The sequence below is a fragment of the Etheostoma spectabile genome, unplaced genomic scaffold, assembly GCF_008692095.1.
Source record: "Etheostoma spectabile isolate EspeVRDwgs_2016 unplaced genomic scaffold, UIUC_Espe_1.0 scaffold00006110, whole genome shotgun sequence".
Lineage (NCBI taxonomy): Eukaryota > Metazoa > Chordata > Actinopteri > Perciformes > Percidae > Etheostoma > Etheostoma spectabile.
The window spans coordinates 1-22,398 of NW_022603330.1; the positions used below are offsets into that span (position 1 = coordinate 1).

Below are 22,398 nucleotides of genomic sequence, written 5' to 3' on the forward strand. Positions count from 1 at the left end.
TTGAGCTAATAGTCAGATTATGTTCATGTCATCAATGCTTAAAACATTCACAATCATTCATGCTGCAGGAAGCACCCATTATATTCAGAACATTGTAATTTCGGAGACTTCATGAGAAGTGGGGCTCTAAAAGACAACTATTAATATTAACTCAAGATTTTGTAGCATTTAACAACAATTATTGCAATAGTTAATATAATCATGGCCATGTTGGGGAGCACCCCTCTGTGCTGACACAGGAACACAGAGAGCTGCCAATACTGAGTTTCTGAGGCCAATAATGATATTGATATTTGAGAGTTTGAAAAATGTACTGAGAATTTGAAAAATAAACATGCTATTGGTAACTGGTAGGCAAAACATGTAATGGTGACACAGATTTTTAAAATGACTGCAAACTATATTTTCAGGTGTTTTTTTTTCTGTGTTACATATCAGCCATATACTGTATGTGCAATACCAGTATCAATCATCAATCAAAATGTATTTATATAGCACTTTACAACTACCAGCAGGTATCCAAAGTGCTTAACAAATAATAAAATCACAACATACATAAAAGAGTTACAAGAAACAAAAGAATGAAATGTCACACCATTGCTACGTATTAAAAGCAAGACTGAACAGATATGTTTTGAGTTTGGACCTGAAAAGAGTGAATCTGTAACAGTACGTATATCAGGGGTAAGTTGTTCCAGAGTCTTGGGGCACCAACTGCTTGGACCTCGGACTTCTCAAAACCAACTGATTTGAGGACCGCATGACCGGATTGTGTTCCTGCACAGTTAAAATTTCAGACAAATACTCTGGGGCGAGACCGTTTAAAAAGCTTTAAAAACAAACAATAAAATCTTAAAATCTATTCTAAAACGCACCGTATGTATGTCTGAGATTGTAGTTTCAGAAAATCTTATATATAAAACATTTGTACAAATTTCTGTTTTATAATCTACAGTAAATTCTTAAATTAAGTATGAAAGGGTAACTCCATTTTATGATTATTATCAAGATACATTTGACAAACCCTTTACTGTGCAATGAGCATTTTGGGCAGTTTCTACTTTTAACACATGAGGCTTCACACATGCGGTTAATTAGTGATTTCTGACTGGGCAGACGTTGCTTTTTGCCTTCCTTTTTCTCTGAAAACAAACCCTCCCTTCTCTAACATTTAACACCTAGCTCTTGTCTTCTCATGCCAAACTGTAGAACTGGAAAACAACTGTCACTAGTTGGTATGCACTTATTATTTTAGTTTTTGTTATGTACCTGATTGTTCTAAAAAAAAGTCTAAAAGGTTTCAGTTAAGCCACCTCTGTCTCTCACCCTCCCCTGCATGTGTGCAGAATCTCTCTGACTTCACGTTAGGCATTTAATCAGGAATCTGAGTGAAGAATGGGCCAATGCTCAGATATTGGCTTTCGATAATACCTGCCAGACTTGGCTGTAGAAGAAATAAAAACACTATTTTGGATCATTACGTTACAAAATAACCACAAAGGCTGCTTTTTCTTTAAAGTAAACTGGACATCCCAAAAAATAGAACCAAAAAATGCAGAGTTGCTTCCATAGTGTGCTGCTCTGTATTTATATATGTTATGTCTTTAATAACTTGTGTCTTCTTTGTTGTTTTTATAATTTGTGTATTTCACTACATTATTTTGCTTCTGTGAAGCACATTGTGATACACTCAAGGAAAAACTGATCATATCTGTATGGCTGTTTCAGCCATCACATGTCAACAGTATTTAGCTTCAATAATTCTCCACCACAACTTTAACCTGCAAGCAGATGAGCTGAAAATCCATCTATACTGGTGAGTTAAAATTCATCCTATAGCACAAGTAATGTGACGGCCTGGCTACATAGCTGAAGAAACAAAACAAAAAAGACTTAAGATCGTTTTCAGCATGGAAATCAGAGAAACCGGACCAGAGGTGCAGGCAGCCTACAGAAGTATGGTGTATGGAGAATGGTGGGCAGTAGCTCACCAGTAGGAGCTGGGTTGGGAACCGGAGGGTTCCCAAAGTATGCTAGTGACTGGTAGCTGGTTGTCAGTTCACCTCCTGGGCACTGCCAAGGTGTTCTTGAGCAAAACACCGAACCCCTAAATGCTCAGGCGCCTCTTCATGCGCGCCCCCCTAACTCTGACATCTCTCCAGGTACTGAGCAGTGTGTGTAATTCAGGCCTGTTTGTCATTTGTGTAATGACAACAACAGGATTAATAACGAATAAATATTATTATAAGACTTACTGTTGATGATGGAGATGTCTCTGTTCTTGTAGTACTCTGACAGTGTGATTGAGGAACCAGACATGGAAGCCACAGTTCGGACCGTCCGCTGCTGTCAGAGCAGTCAAGGTAGCTTGCGGTCATCCCCGCCCTCATACCCTCGGCCGGTTCCTCTGGTTCCACTCGTTAGCCCCCCTCCTCCCTGGCCTCCACTCATGCTGTCTGGGAAGTTGAATGAATCCCGCGTGCGGTCCTGACAGTAGGACTTGTAGACCCATTGCACCACGGGACCTGGGTGGACACGCTGTTGTACTGACACGGCAGAACCACCGACTGGAACAGCACGCATACCTCTTCTCATCTCTCACAAACACATGAACCCCGAGCAACGGGAAGGAGGACATCTGTGGGAGAGTAAGGAGATAATGAAGGATCAATAAAGAGTGAAAGAAGAAAAGGTTGAAACAAGTTTGTCTAGATAATCATTGCATTCATTATGTTCTATTTGCGTCAATAATCGCTCTCCTTGGCAGAGTCATGAGCCAGATCTCAATATACAGACATCTTGTTTGTCTATTGCAAAAAATTCATAAAATCCGATTAGATATACAGTAAAATACATGTAAAAAACCTTTCTTATAACTCCAGAACTTGCCTGTGAATTATCACATTTTCAAGTTTTGTTCAGTATCAAAGTACTCCAGTGATAGTTGTCTGTATATCCATTAGCAGCATACTTTTAATGGTATCAATTTGTGGGGCTTACATAAACACACAGGTCTGGCAACCAAACCAGATTTTAATAATAACTGGGTATGTGTAATAAAGGGGATTTAAGGACTACCACAGCAGACAGCAACACACAATGATTCAGATGCTGAGTCGAGGTTTAGGGAGACATCTGTTCCCGTTTGCTCACTTTAAAAAACAAATCACACACACACTACCGTCATTGTGTCATGGAAATCATGGCCTCTCTCTTCAAAAATCAGATTCAGTATAGTTGAAGTATGTCAGAATAAACACTAACTAGAAATACTTGCATGTTTTTTTATTTTACTTTTAGTGGAATGAAATGAATCATCATACAGTTTGAAATGATAAGTGTAAGAAAACAAGGCTGTGTTGTTGAGACTGTTTGAGTTGCTGCTTCTGCTCTGTGAAATTTGACCGTGAGCTGAGTTGACTCTGGGTCACATGATGACCAGGAGCTCAAGCTCAGCGGTTCAAAAGCAACACACCCGCCAGAGAGATGACCATGTGAGAAAACACACACACCCAGAAAACATCTGTGCATGCTGCTGCTGCTGTGTTTGTGTGTGTGAGTGTTTCTTAGGCTACGCAGTGGGGGAGGTTGACTGAACTGGACCACTGAACAGGGATGAGGTGGTGGATTAAGGGGGGGGGGGGCTTCACTTAATCCAGACCAGGCCTGTTGAACAACTTTTGTTTTCTTTCTGTTACTAAGAGTGAACCTAGGCATGGCAAGGCAAGGCAGCTTTATTTGTATAGCACATTTCAGCAACAGGGCAATTCAAAGTGCTTCACACAAAAACAGTTAAAAACAATTAAAAACAAGAATAAAAAGTTACAGAGCAGTATAATAAATTAAACGTTAAAGAAATGAACAGCCATTTAAAGAAAGACAACATCAAAAAGAAAGGTCTTCTGTCTTGAATTAAAAGAACTGAGAGTAGCAGCGGATCTGCAGTTTTCTGGAAGTTTGTTTCAGATATGTGGAGTAGGGCTGCACGATTATGGCCAAAATGATAATCACGATTATTTTGATCAAAATTTTGATCGCGATTATTCTCACGATTATTTGTTGATTTTAACCAAAACAAATTTTATCGTCACATAGGCTTTTATAACTGGAGAGGGAGTGTGATGGACGTAGGCTACTCACAGAGAGACGGCTGATCATTATGAACGGGTCCAGCACGGGTCGAACGGCGGGTACACACGTAGGTGTATGAAACGTCTGTATCTTCACTGCGCTGCATTTTTATTAACTATGATATTCTGGCCATGGGTCACATCTCTGGCCCAGGTCCCGGTCTCGGTACAGCAGCTGCGTCTCCCACGCTGTTACTCTACCAACCGAAGTTAGTTACATTCAATAACTTCTCCTTTGTTCTTCGCCGTGGCGGCCGCGGTAGCAGAGTTACCCACGGAAACACTGGTACAAATACAGGTTTGCCCCTCATACTTAACAATATACAGCTGTGTTAATAAAAAATTAAAACTGTAGACACATGTCAGAAGTGTGGACCGGCGGCCGCTGTGTGGCGTGGCGCGGAGAGTAGAGGAGAGAGAGTAGGACGAGAGAGCGTAGAAAGATCCAACACAGGCACGGCTTTACAGACGAAATGGGTCACGTAACGTAAAATTAAACCATATCCATATAAACAGCATTGCAGCGGATGCGAGGACATTAGCACCGGTGCATCCTAGAGGAGCTAACAGCTAACAAACGCTACTAGCACCGCCTAGCACTGGTCACTGCTGTTGTCTGAAAAACAACAGATGGGACAAAGTGTTGCGTTTACTGGTAAACTGGTAAATCTTGAGACTGACGTATTACCGACTGCTATCTGTTGAGATTTCCTCACGCTACTCTGTCCTCTAGGACTGTCTACATCTAGAAAATTAGCTGCGCGGTGCAGTGAACTACTCTGACTGGCTCATGACGGCTTTACGGAGCGGGAGATTGGCTTTGCAAAAAACCCAGAGCGTTCTATGAAATGACGCTTTATAAAAAGTAATCGCTCGATCACGCAAATTTGATCGTGGGAAGTCCAAATCGTGATCACGATTAAAATTCGATTAATTGTGCAGCCCTAATGTGGAGCATTGCTGCTTCCCCCCGTTTAGTTCGGACTCTGGGGACAGAAAGTAGACCTGTCCCAGATGACCTGAGAGGTGTGGGTGGGTCATAAACCGTTTAGTGATTTATAAACTAGCAAAAGTACTTTAAAATCGTATAACTATGGTAACTTATTTTGTTGTTTTCCAAAATCTGAGCCAGTGGAAGCATGTAGATGTTAAACAGAAGAGGACCCATAATGGAGCCTTGGGGAACACCGCACGTCATATTTGTATGCTCAGATGCATAATTACCTATTGACACAAAGTAGTCCCTATTCTTTAAGTACGATTCAAACCAGTTTAGTACTGAGCCAGAAAGGCCAGCCCAGTTTTCCAATCGATCTAGTAATATGTCATGGTCGACCGTGTCAAATGCAGACCTGAGATCAAGTAATACTAAGACTGTAAGTTAGAATGTAGAATATCAAGGAAACAAGAGGAGGTTTTCAGATGTTGTATAATGTCCTCCAGGTTTTTATGGTTGATCGAATGAAATCTGTCATATTGGAATTAGTTTTGCCTGAACACTGTGACAACAAATATCCTGTACTTGATATGGAGGCACTGACTGTTTGTCTAATCTTCTGAATTTTGTCTTTGAAGAAGAAGGCAAAGTCTTGCAGGCCTTGGTAGATAAAAGTTGGCACTGGAGGGTTTGTCAACCCATCGACAGTAGCAAACAAAGCACGTGAATTATTATCATTTCTGGCGATAATGTCTGCGAAGAAGGACCTCCTTGCATTCCTCAGTTCAAAATTATAAATGCAAAGTCTTTCTTTATAGGTGTTATAATGGACCAGGAGATTCGTTTTTCTACACTCTCTTTTTTCCGTTCTCACCAGAAGGACATTTCTCCATGGGGATCTTTTCTTACCGGAGACAACTTTGACCTTAGCGGAGAAATGGCATCAATAACATTTGTAATTTTACAGTTGAAGTTATCTACAAGCTCAGTCACTGAGAGACCAGAGAGGGCGGGTGTGGAAGACAATAGTATAAAAAACTGGTGTTTTCAGTGATATACCGTTTTCTGATTAACTTTGTTTGGACACTTTTGGGCACAGAGATAATGCCGTTAAAGAAAATACAGGAATTATCAGAGAGAGCAATGTCAGTCACAACGTCAGTCACCATCAACCGAGTCAAACACCCACATGTGGTTTCACAGAACTGATACAGTTCACCAATATACTAACAAGCTACATTAAGCACAATGATTTTTGGCTTGAGTTTCAGTTCTTGGCTGTTTATAGACATTGACAAGGACATACAGTACATGCTGACACTTCTTCCTAATAAAAAAATCAACAAAGGCCTAAACATACTAACTGGTGCTGAAACAATGTCAGTTAATCGATTAGTGGATTGAGAATGTTAATCAACAACAACCTCTTGATTGATCGTTAAAGTAATTTATCAAGTAAAAATGCCAACATTAGCTAGTTCTACCTTATCAGAAGGCTCTCTTTACATGTAACCTCCATGCTATCATACTCAAAGAAAATCATAGGCATAACTACACATGATGAACGCACAATTCAACCGATAAAACACAAGTCAAACCAGTGAATCAGATGGACCTTGAATTCCCCCTTCAAGTTATTTGCTGATTCAGTAGGGTACTGTGATGTCAGATTACAATGTGTTAATTTCCATAATCAAACTTAACTGTAAAATGTGATGTTTTCGTTTTAAACCTTTGGATACTATTTTTCACATTAATTTCATATGTATTGTATAACTCTTCTGAAGCCGATTTCGTTTTACAGTTTGGCTGGAGTGGTGTACATTTTTTTGGGGGGGCGAAGCACTTTAGACCAAGACGAATCAAGCTGTCTAAAACCCAAATTCCTCTGACTTCTGAGAACTAGAACAAAAAAGGCCAGGAGGTTGGTCTTCCTGGGATCACAGGCGGAGGGTGATCCAGACTTTATTAGTTTTTCAGAGGAAGCCACCTCCAGAGCAGAAATGAAAGTAGCAGGAAGAGAAGCGCAAAGACGGTTACTGTTAACATATTGGACAGAGGAGCCTTTTGAGTGTAGTATTAAAGTACTGCTGTCTTGATTTGTCTGCTTTTACGTGGGGATAGTCATTTCCTAAAACCTTTACAGATAAAAATCTGTAAGCATGCTGTTTCACTGATGTGTCATTACATTGGCTTTTGCTTTGAATTGCGATAAACATGTTCTCTGCCTTTAATAAAGCACTTTTGTTCAAACCTCACTTTGGTCTTCTGATATTGTTAAATGAGCTGCTTCCTTCTGTTTGGACCCACAATTTCTGCCTCCGGTCATATTTTCTATTGTTTCTTCATTAGCTTTAGGCTATTTGATTATAGTAATAATAATAATAATAATAATAAGAAGAAGAAGAAGAAGAAGAAGAAGAAGAAGAAGACGAAGAAGAAGAAGAAGAAGAAGAAGAAGATAGAGCCAGTAACTGCTAGTCCTTTATGCATTAAAAACATGAAATTATCAACAAAATAATTATCATAAACAAACATGTTTCAAAAACAAAAGATTCCTTGTTTGTTGATCAAACTAACTGATTATTACAAAAATCATAGGAAGCTACATCATTGGTTTTGCACATATATTTTTCATTGATGCACACTGTTTTCTAATTTGAACGATTTGTTAGTGTATATATATATATATATATATATATGCTGTCGTGATTTCCCTAATGGGGAAAAAGTTTATCTATCTAACATTTAACTTCGATAGCTAATCAAACTGATCCAAATCCGCTATGTTTTTAGGTATTTTGTAAAACTAATTATATAAAATGGTAAACTGTCCTTTCTGTCAGAAAATATAGCTCTCCTAATCCCCAACCCCTGATGCTTCTGGTCGGATCATTCACACATGACTGGCTACAGTCGACTGCAGCACCGCTAGCACACCAGACCAGACTTGACTACTTTTCTGTGTAAAATACTGAAGCTTTGGCAGAATAGAAAGGACTTCAACGCGCTAAAAAAGACTAACTGACGCTCGGTTTATATAACTTCATCAAGTTCGAATCAAAAAGCTCAATTCAACTGTAAAAGTGTTAACCATTAACATGTTAGCTTAGTTAAAGTGACGCTAGCTTTAACGTTAACGTTACTTCCAACCTTAGCTAAATCTGAGTCAAACAACCTGTTACATACCATGGTTACACCACATAGTTGCCTCCGTTTGTTCCCTTGTTCATCTTACCTGTCAGAAAAACGATTAAAATCCACCATTTCAGCAGCGAAAACATTTCCAAGTCCTGCAGGTGAAGTTCATAACAGTTTTCTGACGAACGTCTAACGTTACTTCTTTTCCCTTTAGTCTCATCCCTGGACGATGTTTCAGGTTCACGCCACACACGGACAGTTACTAACTGTAAGATAACGGGACCAGCGTCAAGCTTGTCAAAATAAAACTTAGCATTTCCGGCAAGTGCTTCCAGAATAAAAGCTTTGCTGACACGGGCAGTGAATGAGAACATTTGTGTTGTTATGTATTCAAGAAACGAACTGTATTTTACTTAAGTGTAGATTTTGATATAGCCCTACTCATATTAATTTACCTATACACACAAGCCAAAATGTTACGGTTACTGCATTGGAACTTGCAAAAAGTAATAAACAAAATAATAATAATAATGATGAGATAAAAATTATTTGTTTAATTTTGTGTAATAATGAACTTTAACGTTTAGTTTTTTTTTAGAGTTACACTTTCATTGCACTCGCCAGGAGGTGTAGAGTTATATCTGAGTGGCACAATATCCTACTGGAGCCACATATAGACAGTGATAGGAGTCTAGTTGGAATAGCACGGTGCAGCTGTACTAAAATCTCTCACTGTAGCCTATGTTTTGAAAAGGCCTACCGGTTAACTAAGGGAATGTGTACGTTTTTTCTCTGAAACAAATGCATTACAAGCTACTTTTTAGTAGCCTAATGTATTCATCTGATGGATAGCCATGCGCGCTTTGGAAGAAGGTCTGGCAAAGCAAGATTGTATCGGCTGTGACGTAAGATGTAGGCCTCTGACTAAAGTAAAATGTCAAACCTTAGCCATAATAGAAAATAATAAACTACATGTGGTATCCTCACTTTTTTCTTGATCATATTTAATGTTATAATTTTATTTTGAAGTCTAAATGATACCTTGTGTAACTTTACGCACGGAGGGTGCATGGAGGGAGGCGCAGAGCCGCTCTTTCCAGACAATGGATGGTGGCGGTGATGGAGGAGAGGACATTTTTAACGACATATAAAAGTTGATGACGAAATTAATCTACCAAATGACAATAAATGCTAAAACTGGTACTTCTAGTAATAAATTGTTGTCTTTGCCCCATATGTATCAATTCTATTTGATTATAGAACAGTTGTTTTGCAGACCAATGTTGCCATCTAGTGTTCAGAACTCATGCATTCGCAAAAAGCTGTTTTGGTCATTTTATTTCCGCTTTATTTGTACAGCATATGACATGATTACACACAATGTTTCACAACACAAATCCCAATGTAAAACTGGCAACATTACCATTGATGAGATAAAATAGCATTTCTAATGTACATTGTCTAATTTCATTGCCTTTCAACATAATCTCTTTACAAAATACTTAACACATCAATACAAACATCTTTGAAGGTAGCATGGCAAAAGGAGACTTTACATTCCAAATTTAGACATTTATTTATTCATTTAAAAATAGATCTGTGATGAAATCCAACAATCAGAGGACGAAAAAAAGCACCAAATAGAGCACATTAAAACTGGTTCAAGGTCTGTTTCTATACAAGGACAGACATTAGCTAACTCAAATAAACAGAAATAATCCTATGAAGCGTAAAAATGACATAATTAAAGCCCTTTATTAAGTGTGGCGGTAGCTTCCTAACTACCACTGGTTACAGCCAACAGCAGAATACAACTCAAATCAAAACAGACAAGGCCTTGTATTCTTATGTAGCAATGCCAACATTGTGAGTTTAAAGCTAAAATATCACCTAACTTCTGTGTTACACAGCTCTCTAAAACTAATCTTTACACAAACAACTCAAAATTGTTCAACCTCTCTACCGTAAAATGACAGATTATGCTTCCCCTTAAAATCTAGTACATTTGTGGCATTTGAGCCAATTATGTTAAAACAAGAGCAATATGGAGGCAAAATGTTGTTGCCAACCAGGCCACACCTTGAGTGTGATGTCATTGCCATTGGAGTAAAGTCATTAGAGAAGACAGAAGATGGAGACGATGGCCGATAAGGGTTGGAGACTTAGTCATGGAAGTCCCTCCTCGGTGGCTTATTGGCTGGCACAGCTGGTCTGTCACGATTGCGATCATCATAGCGGTCGTCGTCATTACTACGTCGGTCTCTGCGGTCATCGTAGCGGCGGTCGTCGTCATAGCGCTCATTGCGATCACTGTACCTTTCGCGGCGGTCGGTGTAGTCGCTGCGCCGATCGTCGTAGTCGCTGCGGCGGTCGTCATCTCTGCGGCGGTCGTCGTAATCGCTGCGGCGGTCGTCATCTCTGCGGCGGTCGTCATAGTCGCTGCGGCGGTCGTCAAGCTCCTTGCTGTTCTTGTAGTCGCGTTCACTTAGTTCAACAGGGTTCCTCGCACTGGAGTCAGAGCCCCGGGTGTCCTCCAGCAAACCATTTCTAACTGGCTCTTTGACAGTTTCCCTCTCCTCCTCCTCCTCACGAACTCTGGAAAGGAAACACATAACAGTCATGTTTGTGAAGGGTTTCCAATTGATTGTGTTTCCTTGGTAGAGTTCACCTGGAACAAAGCTTTCACCATAGTTGCTTAGAAAACTTCCCAATTCTTGCTAAAGAAATGTGGCAACAGGCGATGTTTATCTACAGCTGTGATATTTTACACTAGGCATTCCATCAATGCATGTAATCCTGACAACAAATATGACTCTGACATGAACAGGATAATTGGGATATGTTCACATCACAAATGCTCATGTTGCTTCTGTGAAGAGTGCAAGCTGTTTTTCTTGTTTTACTGAGATACAAAAAAAATAAAAATATCTATCTATCTATCTATCTATCTATCTATCTTCGACTCTTTGAAAAAAAAAAGTGTGTTTATGTATAATGTTGACTTGCAGCTACTTTGTTTGCTCATAACATCTGTTGATCTATAGGATTTTTGGAGGCGTTTATCTTAGTGATTAACACATTTGACTTTGTGCCTATGAAAGCAGTAGGTCTATTAGACGTCTTCAACTTTACTGCAATAAAAAAAGATTTTCATATGAATAAAATGTGCTGTATAGATAACATTTTGACAGGTTGTTAATTTCTCTGTCTATTAACCTAAAAGCCCTGATATGTTCAACCACCTGCCTCGATCAGTTAGTAATTAGTTTACGTTGTGTGACATTGGTGTTTCAAAGGTTTAGGTACTAACAAAACAAAAACTAATCCAGGTAGCGGTAGACAAGCCTCTCTCATGTTCTGTGAAGTAAAAATGTTTTTGTCAATGGTGTCTGGTGACTTTGACAAGAGCAAAGATAAACAGCTTCAGTCCCTCCTGTAAACTTCAACAGGGCTGTCTGACGGCAAGGTACAGTAGTGACAATATTCCAAATATAGCATACACACAGAGATTCTTCTTTTAGGTGAACCTTTTAGTGGCTTAAATACATTGCTGCCGTGCTCGTACACAGCCAGACATTGCTTAGCTTCCATGCTTGACCTCCTTCCTGGGTGTGCTTACCGCCATCTACTGTAGGTAATATACTGACTACTAAGTACCTCATAAAATCTGAACTATTCCTTTAAGAATTGTGAATGGGCCACATCAGATTAGGGCTGCACAATTAATCAAATTTTAATCGCGATCACGATTTAGACTTCCCACGATCAAATTTGCGTGATCGAGCGATTATTTTTTTAAAGAGTCATTTCATAGAACGCTCCAAGTTCTTTGCAAAGCCAATCTACCGCTCCGTAAAGCTGTCTGCTCATGAGCCAGTCAGAGTTGTTCCCTGCCCCCCGTGCAGCTTAGTTTCTAGATGTAGGCAGTCACAGAGGACAGAGTAACGGGAGGAAAACTCAACAGATAGCAGTCGGTTATACGTCAGTCTCAAGGTTTACCAGTTTACCAGTAAACGCAACACTTTGTCCCGTCTGTTGTTTTTCAGACAACAGCGGTGACCAGTGTTAGTCGGTGCTAGTAGCGTCTGTTAGCTGTTAGCTCCTCTAGGACGCGCCGGTGCTACTAGCGTCTGTTAGCTGTTAGCTCCTCTAGGACGCGCCGGTGCTACTAGCGTCTGTTAGCTGTTAGCTCCTCTAGGACGCGCCGGTGCTACTAGCGTCTGTTAGCTGTTAGCTCCTCTAGGACGCACCGGTGCTACTAGCGTCTGTTAGCTCCTCTAGGACGCACCAGTGCTAATGTCGCATCTGCTGCAATGCTGTTTATATCGATATGGTTTAATTTTCCGTTACATGACCCATTTTGTCTGTAAAGCCGTGCCTATTGCGGCTGTAAGCAGTCCAAAAGACTGCTGCCGCGAGGGACTAAACGCTGAGAGATGCACACACCTGTGACGCGCTCTTGATCGTATTGCAAATTATTTTATTGTTCTTCGTCTTCCATATGTACAATACAATGAACATTGCTGTTACCTTATGTAATTGTTAAATGTAGCGTAGAAATAATTGCATTATACGGTGTGCTGCGTTGTGCTCGGTGCGGTCAACAAAAGTGTTCGCTCCCAGCTTCACCCCCTCTCCGTCAAAGCCCAAAAGAACCAGGTGCACAGGTGAAGCAAACAAATATATCACTTCCGCTCAAACCGTCATGAAAACGCCCACCACCTATTAGCGCATAATACAATAATCAATAAATTAAACCATAAACAATATAATGTGGCTCCTACATTCCGGCCCTAATTATTCTACCACAATAATTACATGAATACATATTATGTAGGAGACAGACAATCATTTCTCCCTTTCTTTTTTTTTTTTTAAGGATAAATAGTCCATTTAAAAATGTCCTTTTCTTCTTGAGCTCAAAAAAAACAACCCAAAAACGTGTAGAAAGAATCCATAGACTCTTTAAAAAGAGTGATTAGTACAATCACTTAGTCAGTCATGTAGAGCCAAAAAACCCTCTGAGACAATGTCTAAGTCACAGTCAAAGTCTATGAAGCTCAAAAAGTGAGCTTGATGTCCTCATGAATCCTCTGCTTCCTGTAAAAGGCAAATCTTTGAAATAGGCCTATCCAAATAGCTGGTCTTTGTCTTGATTTTCACCTGACGAACAAGTCCTCTTCTATCAGGGATGGTTTGTACAATCCTTCCTGTAAGCCATGAGTTGCGAGGTGCTGAGTCGTCAACTATAAGTACAATATCTCCAGGAAGAAAGTTGCGCTTGATCCTCGACCACTTCTGACGCTCCTGAAGAAGAGGCAAGTATTCCTTAATCCAACGTTTCCAAAACAAGTCAGTTATGTACTGAACTTGTTTCCATCTGCGACGAGCATAAATGTCCTCCTTTTGGAACTGTCCCATTGGCAAAGATGGCTTGATTTTTAGCAGCAAAAGATGGTTAGGGGTTAGTGGTTCCAAATCATTGGGATCAGTAGATGCCTTGGTAATGGGACGACCATTTATGATAGCTTCGGCTTCGCAAAGAACTGTGTGAAGATTTTCCTCATCAAGGTTCTGCACCTTCAGGGTGGAATTCAGAACCTTCCTCACCGATCTTATCAACCTCTCCCAAACTCCTCCATGATGTGATCCTGTGGGGGGATTGAAAACCCACTTATTCCTTTCTGAAGGAGGGTTGTTGATTTGAGCAAGATTCCAACCCTCCATTGCCTTCCGTAACTCACGCTCAGCACCAACAAAGTTTGTCCCATTGTCTGAGCGCAATTCCAGTATTTGTCCACGTCTTGCTATAAAACGCCGAAGAGCATTAACAAAGGAATCAGTGTCCAACGACGATGCTACTTCGATGTGTATGGCTCTTATGGAAAGGCACGTGAAAAGAACTCCATACCTTTTCACTATACTCCTTCCCCGCTTGACTTCAAAAGGTCCGAAGTAATCCACTCCAACACGAGTGAATGGAGGTTCATCTGGAGAAACTCTGTCCTGAGGTAAATCCGCCATCTGCTGTTGCCCTGGAGCTGCATGCAACCGGCGACAGACAATACATTTTGACAGGATTTTCCTTATAGCCACACTAGCCCCTGGGATCCAATATCTTTGCTGCAGGTTAGCTAGCATGTGGTTGCGGCCACCATGTCCCACCTCTCGATGTATATGCTGAAGAATGAGGTCAGAAATGTGCAAATCTTTTGACAATATGGCAGGATGCTTAGATTCTTCGGGCATAGCTGCTCTGCTTAGCCGTCCTCCAACTCTCAAGATACCATCTTCAAGTACTGGGTTAAGCTTGTAAATGTGGCTGGTCCTTTTCACATTTTCACCCTTTTGCAAACTATTGAGTTCTTCTGGAAAGCTCCTTTTCTGACAAAACCTTATAATCTCCATCTCAGCCTTTCTAAATTCCTCAATTGAAAGAGGATCACAGACAGTCTGAGCCTTGATACTCTGCATCTCCTTTACTATTGTCCTCTCCTGTTGGTCCTTATTCAAGCCACCTTGAGCAAGAGTCAAACTCAACTCTTTTCTCTTCCGACTGAAGCACAATAGCAGGCTCCTAAGCTTAAGAATCCAACCAACACTCTTCTTCAGACGGATCAAGGAGGAAAAGTGATTGATCAAGCAAGTGACTGCATCCATCTTCTCTTCAGCCTGTACAGCGTTCACCATCAAGCTCATCTTGACTTCAGGGTCGTCCGGTAAGATTCTCCCAGAGCCATCAGGATTTTCAGGCCACCTCTCTTCCGGTCCAACAAGAAACTGAGGTCCAGACACCCAAATGTTATCTTTCAGAAGTGTTGCCACCTTTACTCCCCTAGAAGCCAGGTCAGCAGGATTGCTTGTGGTGTTAACGTATCTCCACTGAGATGGTTTTGATATGCTGATTATCTTTGAAACCCGATTGGCTACAAAGGTCCGAAACCTTGAGGTCTCATTGCGGATGTACTTTAGTACGGAAGTACTATCTGTCCAAAAAATGGAATCCTGAAGTTTCATCTGCAATTCCTTCCTCCACAACTCATCCATTCGACTTGCAACCATAGCAGCTGTCAACTCCATACGAGGGATGGTAATTGGTTTCAATGGGGCCACTCTGGCCTTACCCATTATGAAAGCACAGTGAACTTGTCTGTGAATGTTGTGTAAAAGCAGGTAGGTAACTGTTCCATAGCCACTCTCACAGGCATCTGCAAAGTGGTGTAACTGAGCAGAAGTACCTCCCCAAAGTCCACAGGTTTCAGACATCGGTCAACCTTAAAACTTTCAAGCTGACAGAGCTCCTTCAGCCAACTTCTCCACTCCTGTACAGCCGAGTCAGGTACAACATCATCCCAACCAAGTTCTTTCTGCACAAATCTTGAAGGATCCTTTTGGCAGACAAGACAACAGGTGCCAAGATTCCTAAGGGGTCATATATTGAACTGACAGTGGAGAGGATCCCTCTTCTGGTTAAGGGTTGCTCTTTGATACTGACTTTGAACTTAAAGGTATCGGACTGAACGCACCACTGTACACCCAATGCTCTTTCTACAGGAAGCGTATCATTATCCAAATCCAAATCCTTAACCTCTTTCGCTCTCTCTGCGGTAGGTATAGCCGCCAGCACAGAACGTCTGTTGCTAATCCACTTCATGAGTCGAAAGCCCCCTCTAGCACAAAGGGCACAAAGGTCTTTGTAAAGTTTCAATGCCTCCTCCTCAGATGCTACGGATGTAAGGCAGTCATCCACATAGAAATTGTGCAGAACTGTTTCAATTGCCTTGGGGCTGAACTCTTCCCGATTATCCTCTGCACATTTCCTGAGGGCAAAACTTGCGCAACTTGGCGAAGATGTAGCTCCAAACAGATGCGCAACCATTTTATGCTCTACCAGGTTCTGATTATGGTCTCCATTCTGCCACCAAAGAAACCTCAACAGATCTGAATCCTCAGCTGGTACTTTGACCTGATGGAACATTGCCTCGATGTCTGCCATGAGTACAACAGGATCCTTTCGAAATCTCGTCATAACTCCAACTAATTGCTAGTAAGATCAGGTCCTTGCAGGAGCTGTGCATTCAATGAGGTTCCTTGGAAAGTAGCTCCGCAATCGAAAACAACCCTGATCTTTTTCTTCTTTGGGTGATATACACCATGATGTGGTATATACCATACCCTACCCGTCACTCCTTTCCAGATCCTCAGGTGGTACCATCTCTGCATAGCCCTTGGAGAGGACATCATTCATGAAAGCAGTATAGTCAGTGTGAAATGAAGGATCTTTGCTGAACCTCCTCTTCAGGCTCAGAGCACGCTGTTCGGCAACTCTCCTGTTATTTGGCATATTTACATCCCTTTTCCTCAACGGTAATCCAATACTGTAATGGCCATCCTTCCACTTGACAGTTTTTTGTAACGTATTCCAGGAACTGACCGTCCTCTCTTGATAACCCCATCTGCTCATCCTGACTGCATTCAGGAAAATCGTTCTTTAGCTGCTGCTTCCACAAATCATCCAAACTTGCCACAGAGATTCTATTGACAGTGACATCTGGCTGTCCACAAGTAGTTTCTCTACTGCCGTCACCTTTGAGAGGTCCATTTACAGTCCATCCCAGCATAGTTTTGATTGCGTATGGACTCCCATCCATGCTTCGGACAACTTGCCACGGCTCCAGTGCCTTTGGGACGTTGGTTCCAATCAGCAGGTCAATCTCTGAATCAATCTCTCTTATCTGTACATATTTCAGATGTGGCCACCGTTGAAGATCTTTCTGACGAGGAATGTTGCCTCGATGAACTGGCATGTTTTTCTGTGTATAAATATCAGGCAGGTCACAAAAACAATCACCGTCTAATTCAGCTACCTCCAAATCTGAAACAATATGGCTTCCAACACCTTTTCCTGACCCATTGTCCGTAGAAGAATACCTGTTCTTCTTCCTCTGAGATTTAGCTTGTTCATCAGCCGCTCTGTGCAGAATGATGCTGAACTCCCAGGATCCAGGAAAGCGTAAGTGATCAAGGTCTTATATCCCTTTTTGGACTTTACTTGAACTGGAACTATGGGGAGTGTACAATCTTGCTCACCGGCCCCTGTTAGACCACTTGATTGAACAGAGATCAGAGCACTGCTCATTGCTGTCTCCAATTCTCCTTTGGCTTGCACAAAATTTGTTTCCTTCTCCTTTGGGAAATATGGAGTACACTAGGGTGCCTCTGACTGCATACCTTGCATGAGAGACGTTTCCTGCAGTCTCTACTCATGTGCCCAATGCACAAGCAGCCAAAACACACCCCATGTTCCTTTAAGAAAGCAATTTTCTCATTGTGCACCCTCCTCTCCAATTGGATGCAGAGATCCAAGGTGTGCGCACCTCCACAAAACATACAAGCCTTTACACCAGATGAGCTCCTCTCCTTCCATTTTGGTCCAGGTTCAACTTTCCTTTCCACTGTTGCAATGGTGGTAGCAAAGCTACTTCTCTTGTCTTTAGAGTAAGATTCAAACTTAGATTTCCTCACATCCTTAATTGCTGTCCTTAATGGCATATCCTGTATATCTCCAAATAATGGATCACCTGCTATTTTCACTTGTCTTTCAATGAAGTCCACGATGTCATTAAATGTGGCTCTCCTGCCACGCCTTTCTTGCAACTCCCATGCCACAGTTCTCCATCTGTCCCTATGTTTATAGGGCAACTTCTTCACAATGGTCAACATATTGGCAGGCATGTTCAATTCTCCCATGTACTCAACTTCTTCCATGGTATTACAACATCCTCTCAGAAACAGACTGTAGGCCTGTAGAGATTTCACATCCTCTGGCTTAATAGGTGTCCATGAAAGAGCCTTTTCCATATAAGCAGAAGCAATTTTCTGTGCATTACCAAAATGCTCTTGTAGCAAGGCCTTTGCCTTGGCGTACCCTCTTTCATGTGACATATGTTGGCAGCTTCTGACAAGCTCCCTTGGCTGCCCCCTGGTGTATTGTTCAAGAAAATATAAACAGTCTTTAGGATTGTCTGTTTTCTCTTCAATGCTGTGTTCAAAAGCCCTTATGAAGGTGTGATATTGCAAAGGATTACCATCAAAATCTTGAATATCTCGTTTTGGCAGAAATGAAAGAGATTGGTGCTGAACCAATAATGCAGTTATTTCATTTTGTTTTTCCAAAACCGTAATTATTTGACTGTGATTATTGTTGCTTGGCGCCAGTGCTACAGACTGATTACTGTGGTGCTGACATGGTGGTTTTGCTGGTATTGGGTATTTTGTTTCAGGCACAAATGGTTTGCTTTAGCATTAAGTAATTGGTCTTTCATTTGTCCCCTTTCAAAATAAGAATTCATGCCATTGGACCTTACAGATGGATGAATTGAAACACGAGAACCTCCTGAGCTTCTAAGCACATTCACTTTAGCCTTTGTTGCGGCTATTTCCACTTCAATGCAAGATGTTCCTTTTTTTTCCTTAGTTGCTCCTCCATTTCTTCTAACTCATGTTTATCCTTCAGTAGTTTTGTCGTGCAATGAGAGCAGCCATGTTGGCCTCAGCTTTAATACGTGCTGACGATGTTGTTGAGATACTTGACCTTGATCCAGCAGCGAGCTCCTCCCATTAGACCTTCCACTTCCGGTATTTGACACACTGTCACTTGGTTTAACTTCATCTTGTATGACCGATAATTGTCCCAATTGTTGTAAAACATGAGAATTATTCTCATCTTGATTTACATCCAGCTCCTGTGGTTCCTTTTGTAATACAGACAGGGAAACATCATTTGTGGAAATATGGGCGATTGTATTGCTTTTTTGTCTCCCAGTTTCAGAAAGCCATCCTTTGCATCCTCTTGCAGTCCGTTATGGCGTTTAAGTACACTTGAAAACCATTTTTTGTTTTTCATGTTCCTCTTGAGGAAGTACAAGAATCACAGACTCATGCAACTGAGTAGCTTCATCCACCATTTGATTCATAATCTCCAGATGAAATCTCACCTGTGAGGCATTGTCATCATTTTGCATTAGATCCTTTATTGTCTGTATTAGACCTTTAATTCTGTGAACCTTTCCTTTGCGTTCTTTCTGAAGTTTCTCAATTTTATTCTCCAAAGCTTTAGAGGTGAGTGTGATTTCTCTTTTTTGTCCTTCCATCCTTTTCTGAAATTGATTTTGAAATGGCTTATGATCCACTTGTTGCCTTTTCCCAGGTATCACAAATGACAATAATCCACACCGTTCAATCAAGCAATCCACTGATGCCTCATCAACCACATCAAGACAATAAACCACACAAGCAACAAACAATGCGTCCCCAATAGACACGCGGCAGTAACCTATTTACACTGTGTACACAGTAGGCCTACTAATTGACACAAAGTTACAACATACCGCTTCCGTGGCTGTGCTGCTTGAGGCCCGGTCTCTGTTTTCGGAGCGCAATTGAATGCACCGCCATCCAATACAGCGGAGCTCCGTGCCTTCAATATTTCCTCCTCCGACATCAAATATATTCCGTTGTGATCCGAGGAATCCGCAGAGAATATTCCATTTCCGTAGATCCACTCTGATGTATCAACTTTTGTTGACTAATATTGCGGCTGTAAGCAGTCCAAAAAGACTGCTGCCGCGAGGGACTAAACGCTGAGAGATGCACACACCTGTGACGCGCTCTTGATCGTATTGCAAATTATTTTATTGTTCTTCGTCTTCCATATGTACAATACAATGAACATTGCTGTTACCTTATGTAATTGTTAAATGTAGCGTAGAAATAATTGCATTATACGGTGTGCTGCGTTGTGCTCGGTGCGGTCAACAAAAGTGTTCGCTCCCAGCTTCACCCCCTCTCCGTCAAAGCCCAAAAGAACCAGGTGCACAGGTGAAGCAAACAAATATATCACTTCCGCTCAAACCGTCATGAAAACGCCCACCACCTATTAGCGCATAATACAATAATCAATAAATTAAACCATAAACAATATAATGTGGCTCCTACAGTGCCTGTGTTGAATCTCTCCTTTACTCTCTCTCCTCTTACTGTCCGCGCAGCCCGGCCACACAGCGGCCGCCGGTCCACACTTCTGACATTTGTCTACAGTTTTAATTGTTATTAACACATCTGTATATTGTTAAGTATGAGGGGCAAACCTGTATTTGTACCAGTGTTTCCGCTGGTAACTCTGCTTTCGCGGCCTTCACGGCGAAGAACACAGAAGAAGTTATTGAATACAAAACTTTAGTTGGTAGAGTAACAGCGTGAGACGGAGCTGCTGGACCTGGACCTGGCCAGAGATGTGACCCATTGCGAGAATATCATAGTTCATAAAAAGCAGCCCATTGACGATACAGACATTTCATACACACGACGTGTTTGACCCGTGCTGGACCGTTCATAATGATCAGCCGTCTCTCTGTAAGTAGCGTCCATCACACACCCTCTCGCAGTTATAAATAGCCTATGTGACGACAAAATTTGTTTTGGTTAAAATCAAATAATACGTGAGAATAATCGCGATCAAATTTTGATCAAAATAATCGTGATTATCATTTTGGCCATAATCGTGCAGCCCTACATCAGATGTTCACCCGTTCACGTCACAGCATCTTGTTCAACAGCCAGAGTGACTTTGAGAAATTATTTACCCCATGTCGTATTCCTCATCCTTTTTCTTCTTCCGGCAGCAGCAGCAGTAGATGACGATGATGAGCACGATCAACGCAGCGTTACTCCACCAATGATTCCTGCAGTGAGGCAATGTTCATGGAAGCTACAAGGAAGAAGAGTTGGTAGAAGAGGCGAAGAGAAAAGGATGCATATTATAATACAGTGTTGTAAAGATGTGTTTAGTGGGAATTCTATGTTCCCAGACAGTTTATGAAAAACTGCTAAAAGAAGGTTCTCTCACGCGGCATTACTGCGAGGGTGAGGTTGCAGGAAGCAGAGCCGATCTTGTTTGTTGAGGTGCAGATGAAGAATCCTGATGTCTCTTTGGAGATGTTGAATAGAGACAGGATGCCTCCCTCTGAAAGACAGAAGCAGTCATACACACATTTCTTCTAGAAGGGGGTTATTATTTATAGAGACATTCTGGTCATAAAAAAAAAAAAAATGTAAATCCAAGAGCGCTCAATCATTAATCAATGTTGTTAACTGTGGTTCCAGAAAGTGTTCTTGTATACAGTATATGTTTGAGTTCATTCAAAAATAGTGTTCCCGTTTTCATGAAAATTTTTGTCCACAAGAGAGCACTGAGAAGATTGTTTTTTAACAGTCATGTTTCTTTAAATACCCAAATTCAAAAGGTTAGGGGCTGCTAGGTGTTCTACTGTAAATCAAATCACCCAATATGCTTCTAACTCTTTGTTGGTGTTCAGACTGTGTTGATCCTCAAAACATCAGTGTTTAAATAATGTCTTGATTTGGGAGTGCTAGACACCACCCTGTGGACCACATCAAGCTGATCCGGAGACCTGCCCCCAGAGGTTAAACTCCAACATGTATATACCATGGTCGTCGGTCTTTTGCAGAGGTAGGCTAAGTAAACCTTTATACGCTAAAAGTTGACCAATTTATTTTCCAGGACAAATAGTCCTGACAAAAAAACAGACTTACGGTCAGTGGTTCTGGGGGGGAAAGCACGAGGTTGTTCTTGACATCTTGACTTTCCAGGTATAAACGGGTGGCGGGGACCCTTCCTGGACACACAGGTCAGGTGATGTTCGGCCATACTCTGCCTTTCCCCTGGTCATACAGGTGGGCGTAGATGGAGCCACTAGAAAGAAAACAAGTGTAATTTGTCCTTAAAAATTACAATAAACATGTTTAATGTAACTCAACACATAAATCATACAACACATGCATCTATTTCTTTTTAGAATGTCATTACACAGAATGAGTCATGAAATTTGTTTGCACATCTTTGCTATAAGCATGATGTGTTGCACAGCTTGCATTTAAGAATTTAAATGCTTAACATGATACGGACAGAGCTTTTACACATGACAAATACTTACAGTAGGCCTATATAACTACCTGATATTATGCTGAATGGAAAGCCAGAAACTGGAATACACAGCTCTTTTCACCACACTTTTAAATAATTAAACAGAATTTTTTTCTGGAAAACAAATGAAATGTTACCTAGAACCACCAGACGTGTATAGGCCGTAGCTTGCCCTTAAGGTCACC

General features: G+C 41.2%; 1 protein-coding gene across 1 annotated transcript; it reads right to left on the bottom strand.

The window, feature by feature from the left end:
• Window positions 1–9,968: 9,968 nt before the first annotated feature.
• On the bottom strand, window positions 9,969–21,937 carry LOC116677887 (cell surface A33 antigen-like). Its single transcript, XM_032508097.1, is given in 6 exon segments — window positions 9,969–10,803; window positions 20,853–20,934; window positions 20,937–20,960; window positions 20,963–20,977; window positions 21,116–21,232; window positions 21,823–21,937. Coding segments are annotated over 6 exon segments (786 nt in total). The 3' UTR covers window positions 9,969–10,370.
• Between the last annotated feature and the right edge of the window lie 461 nt (window positions 21,938–22,398).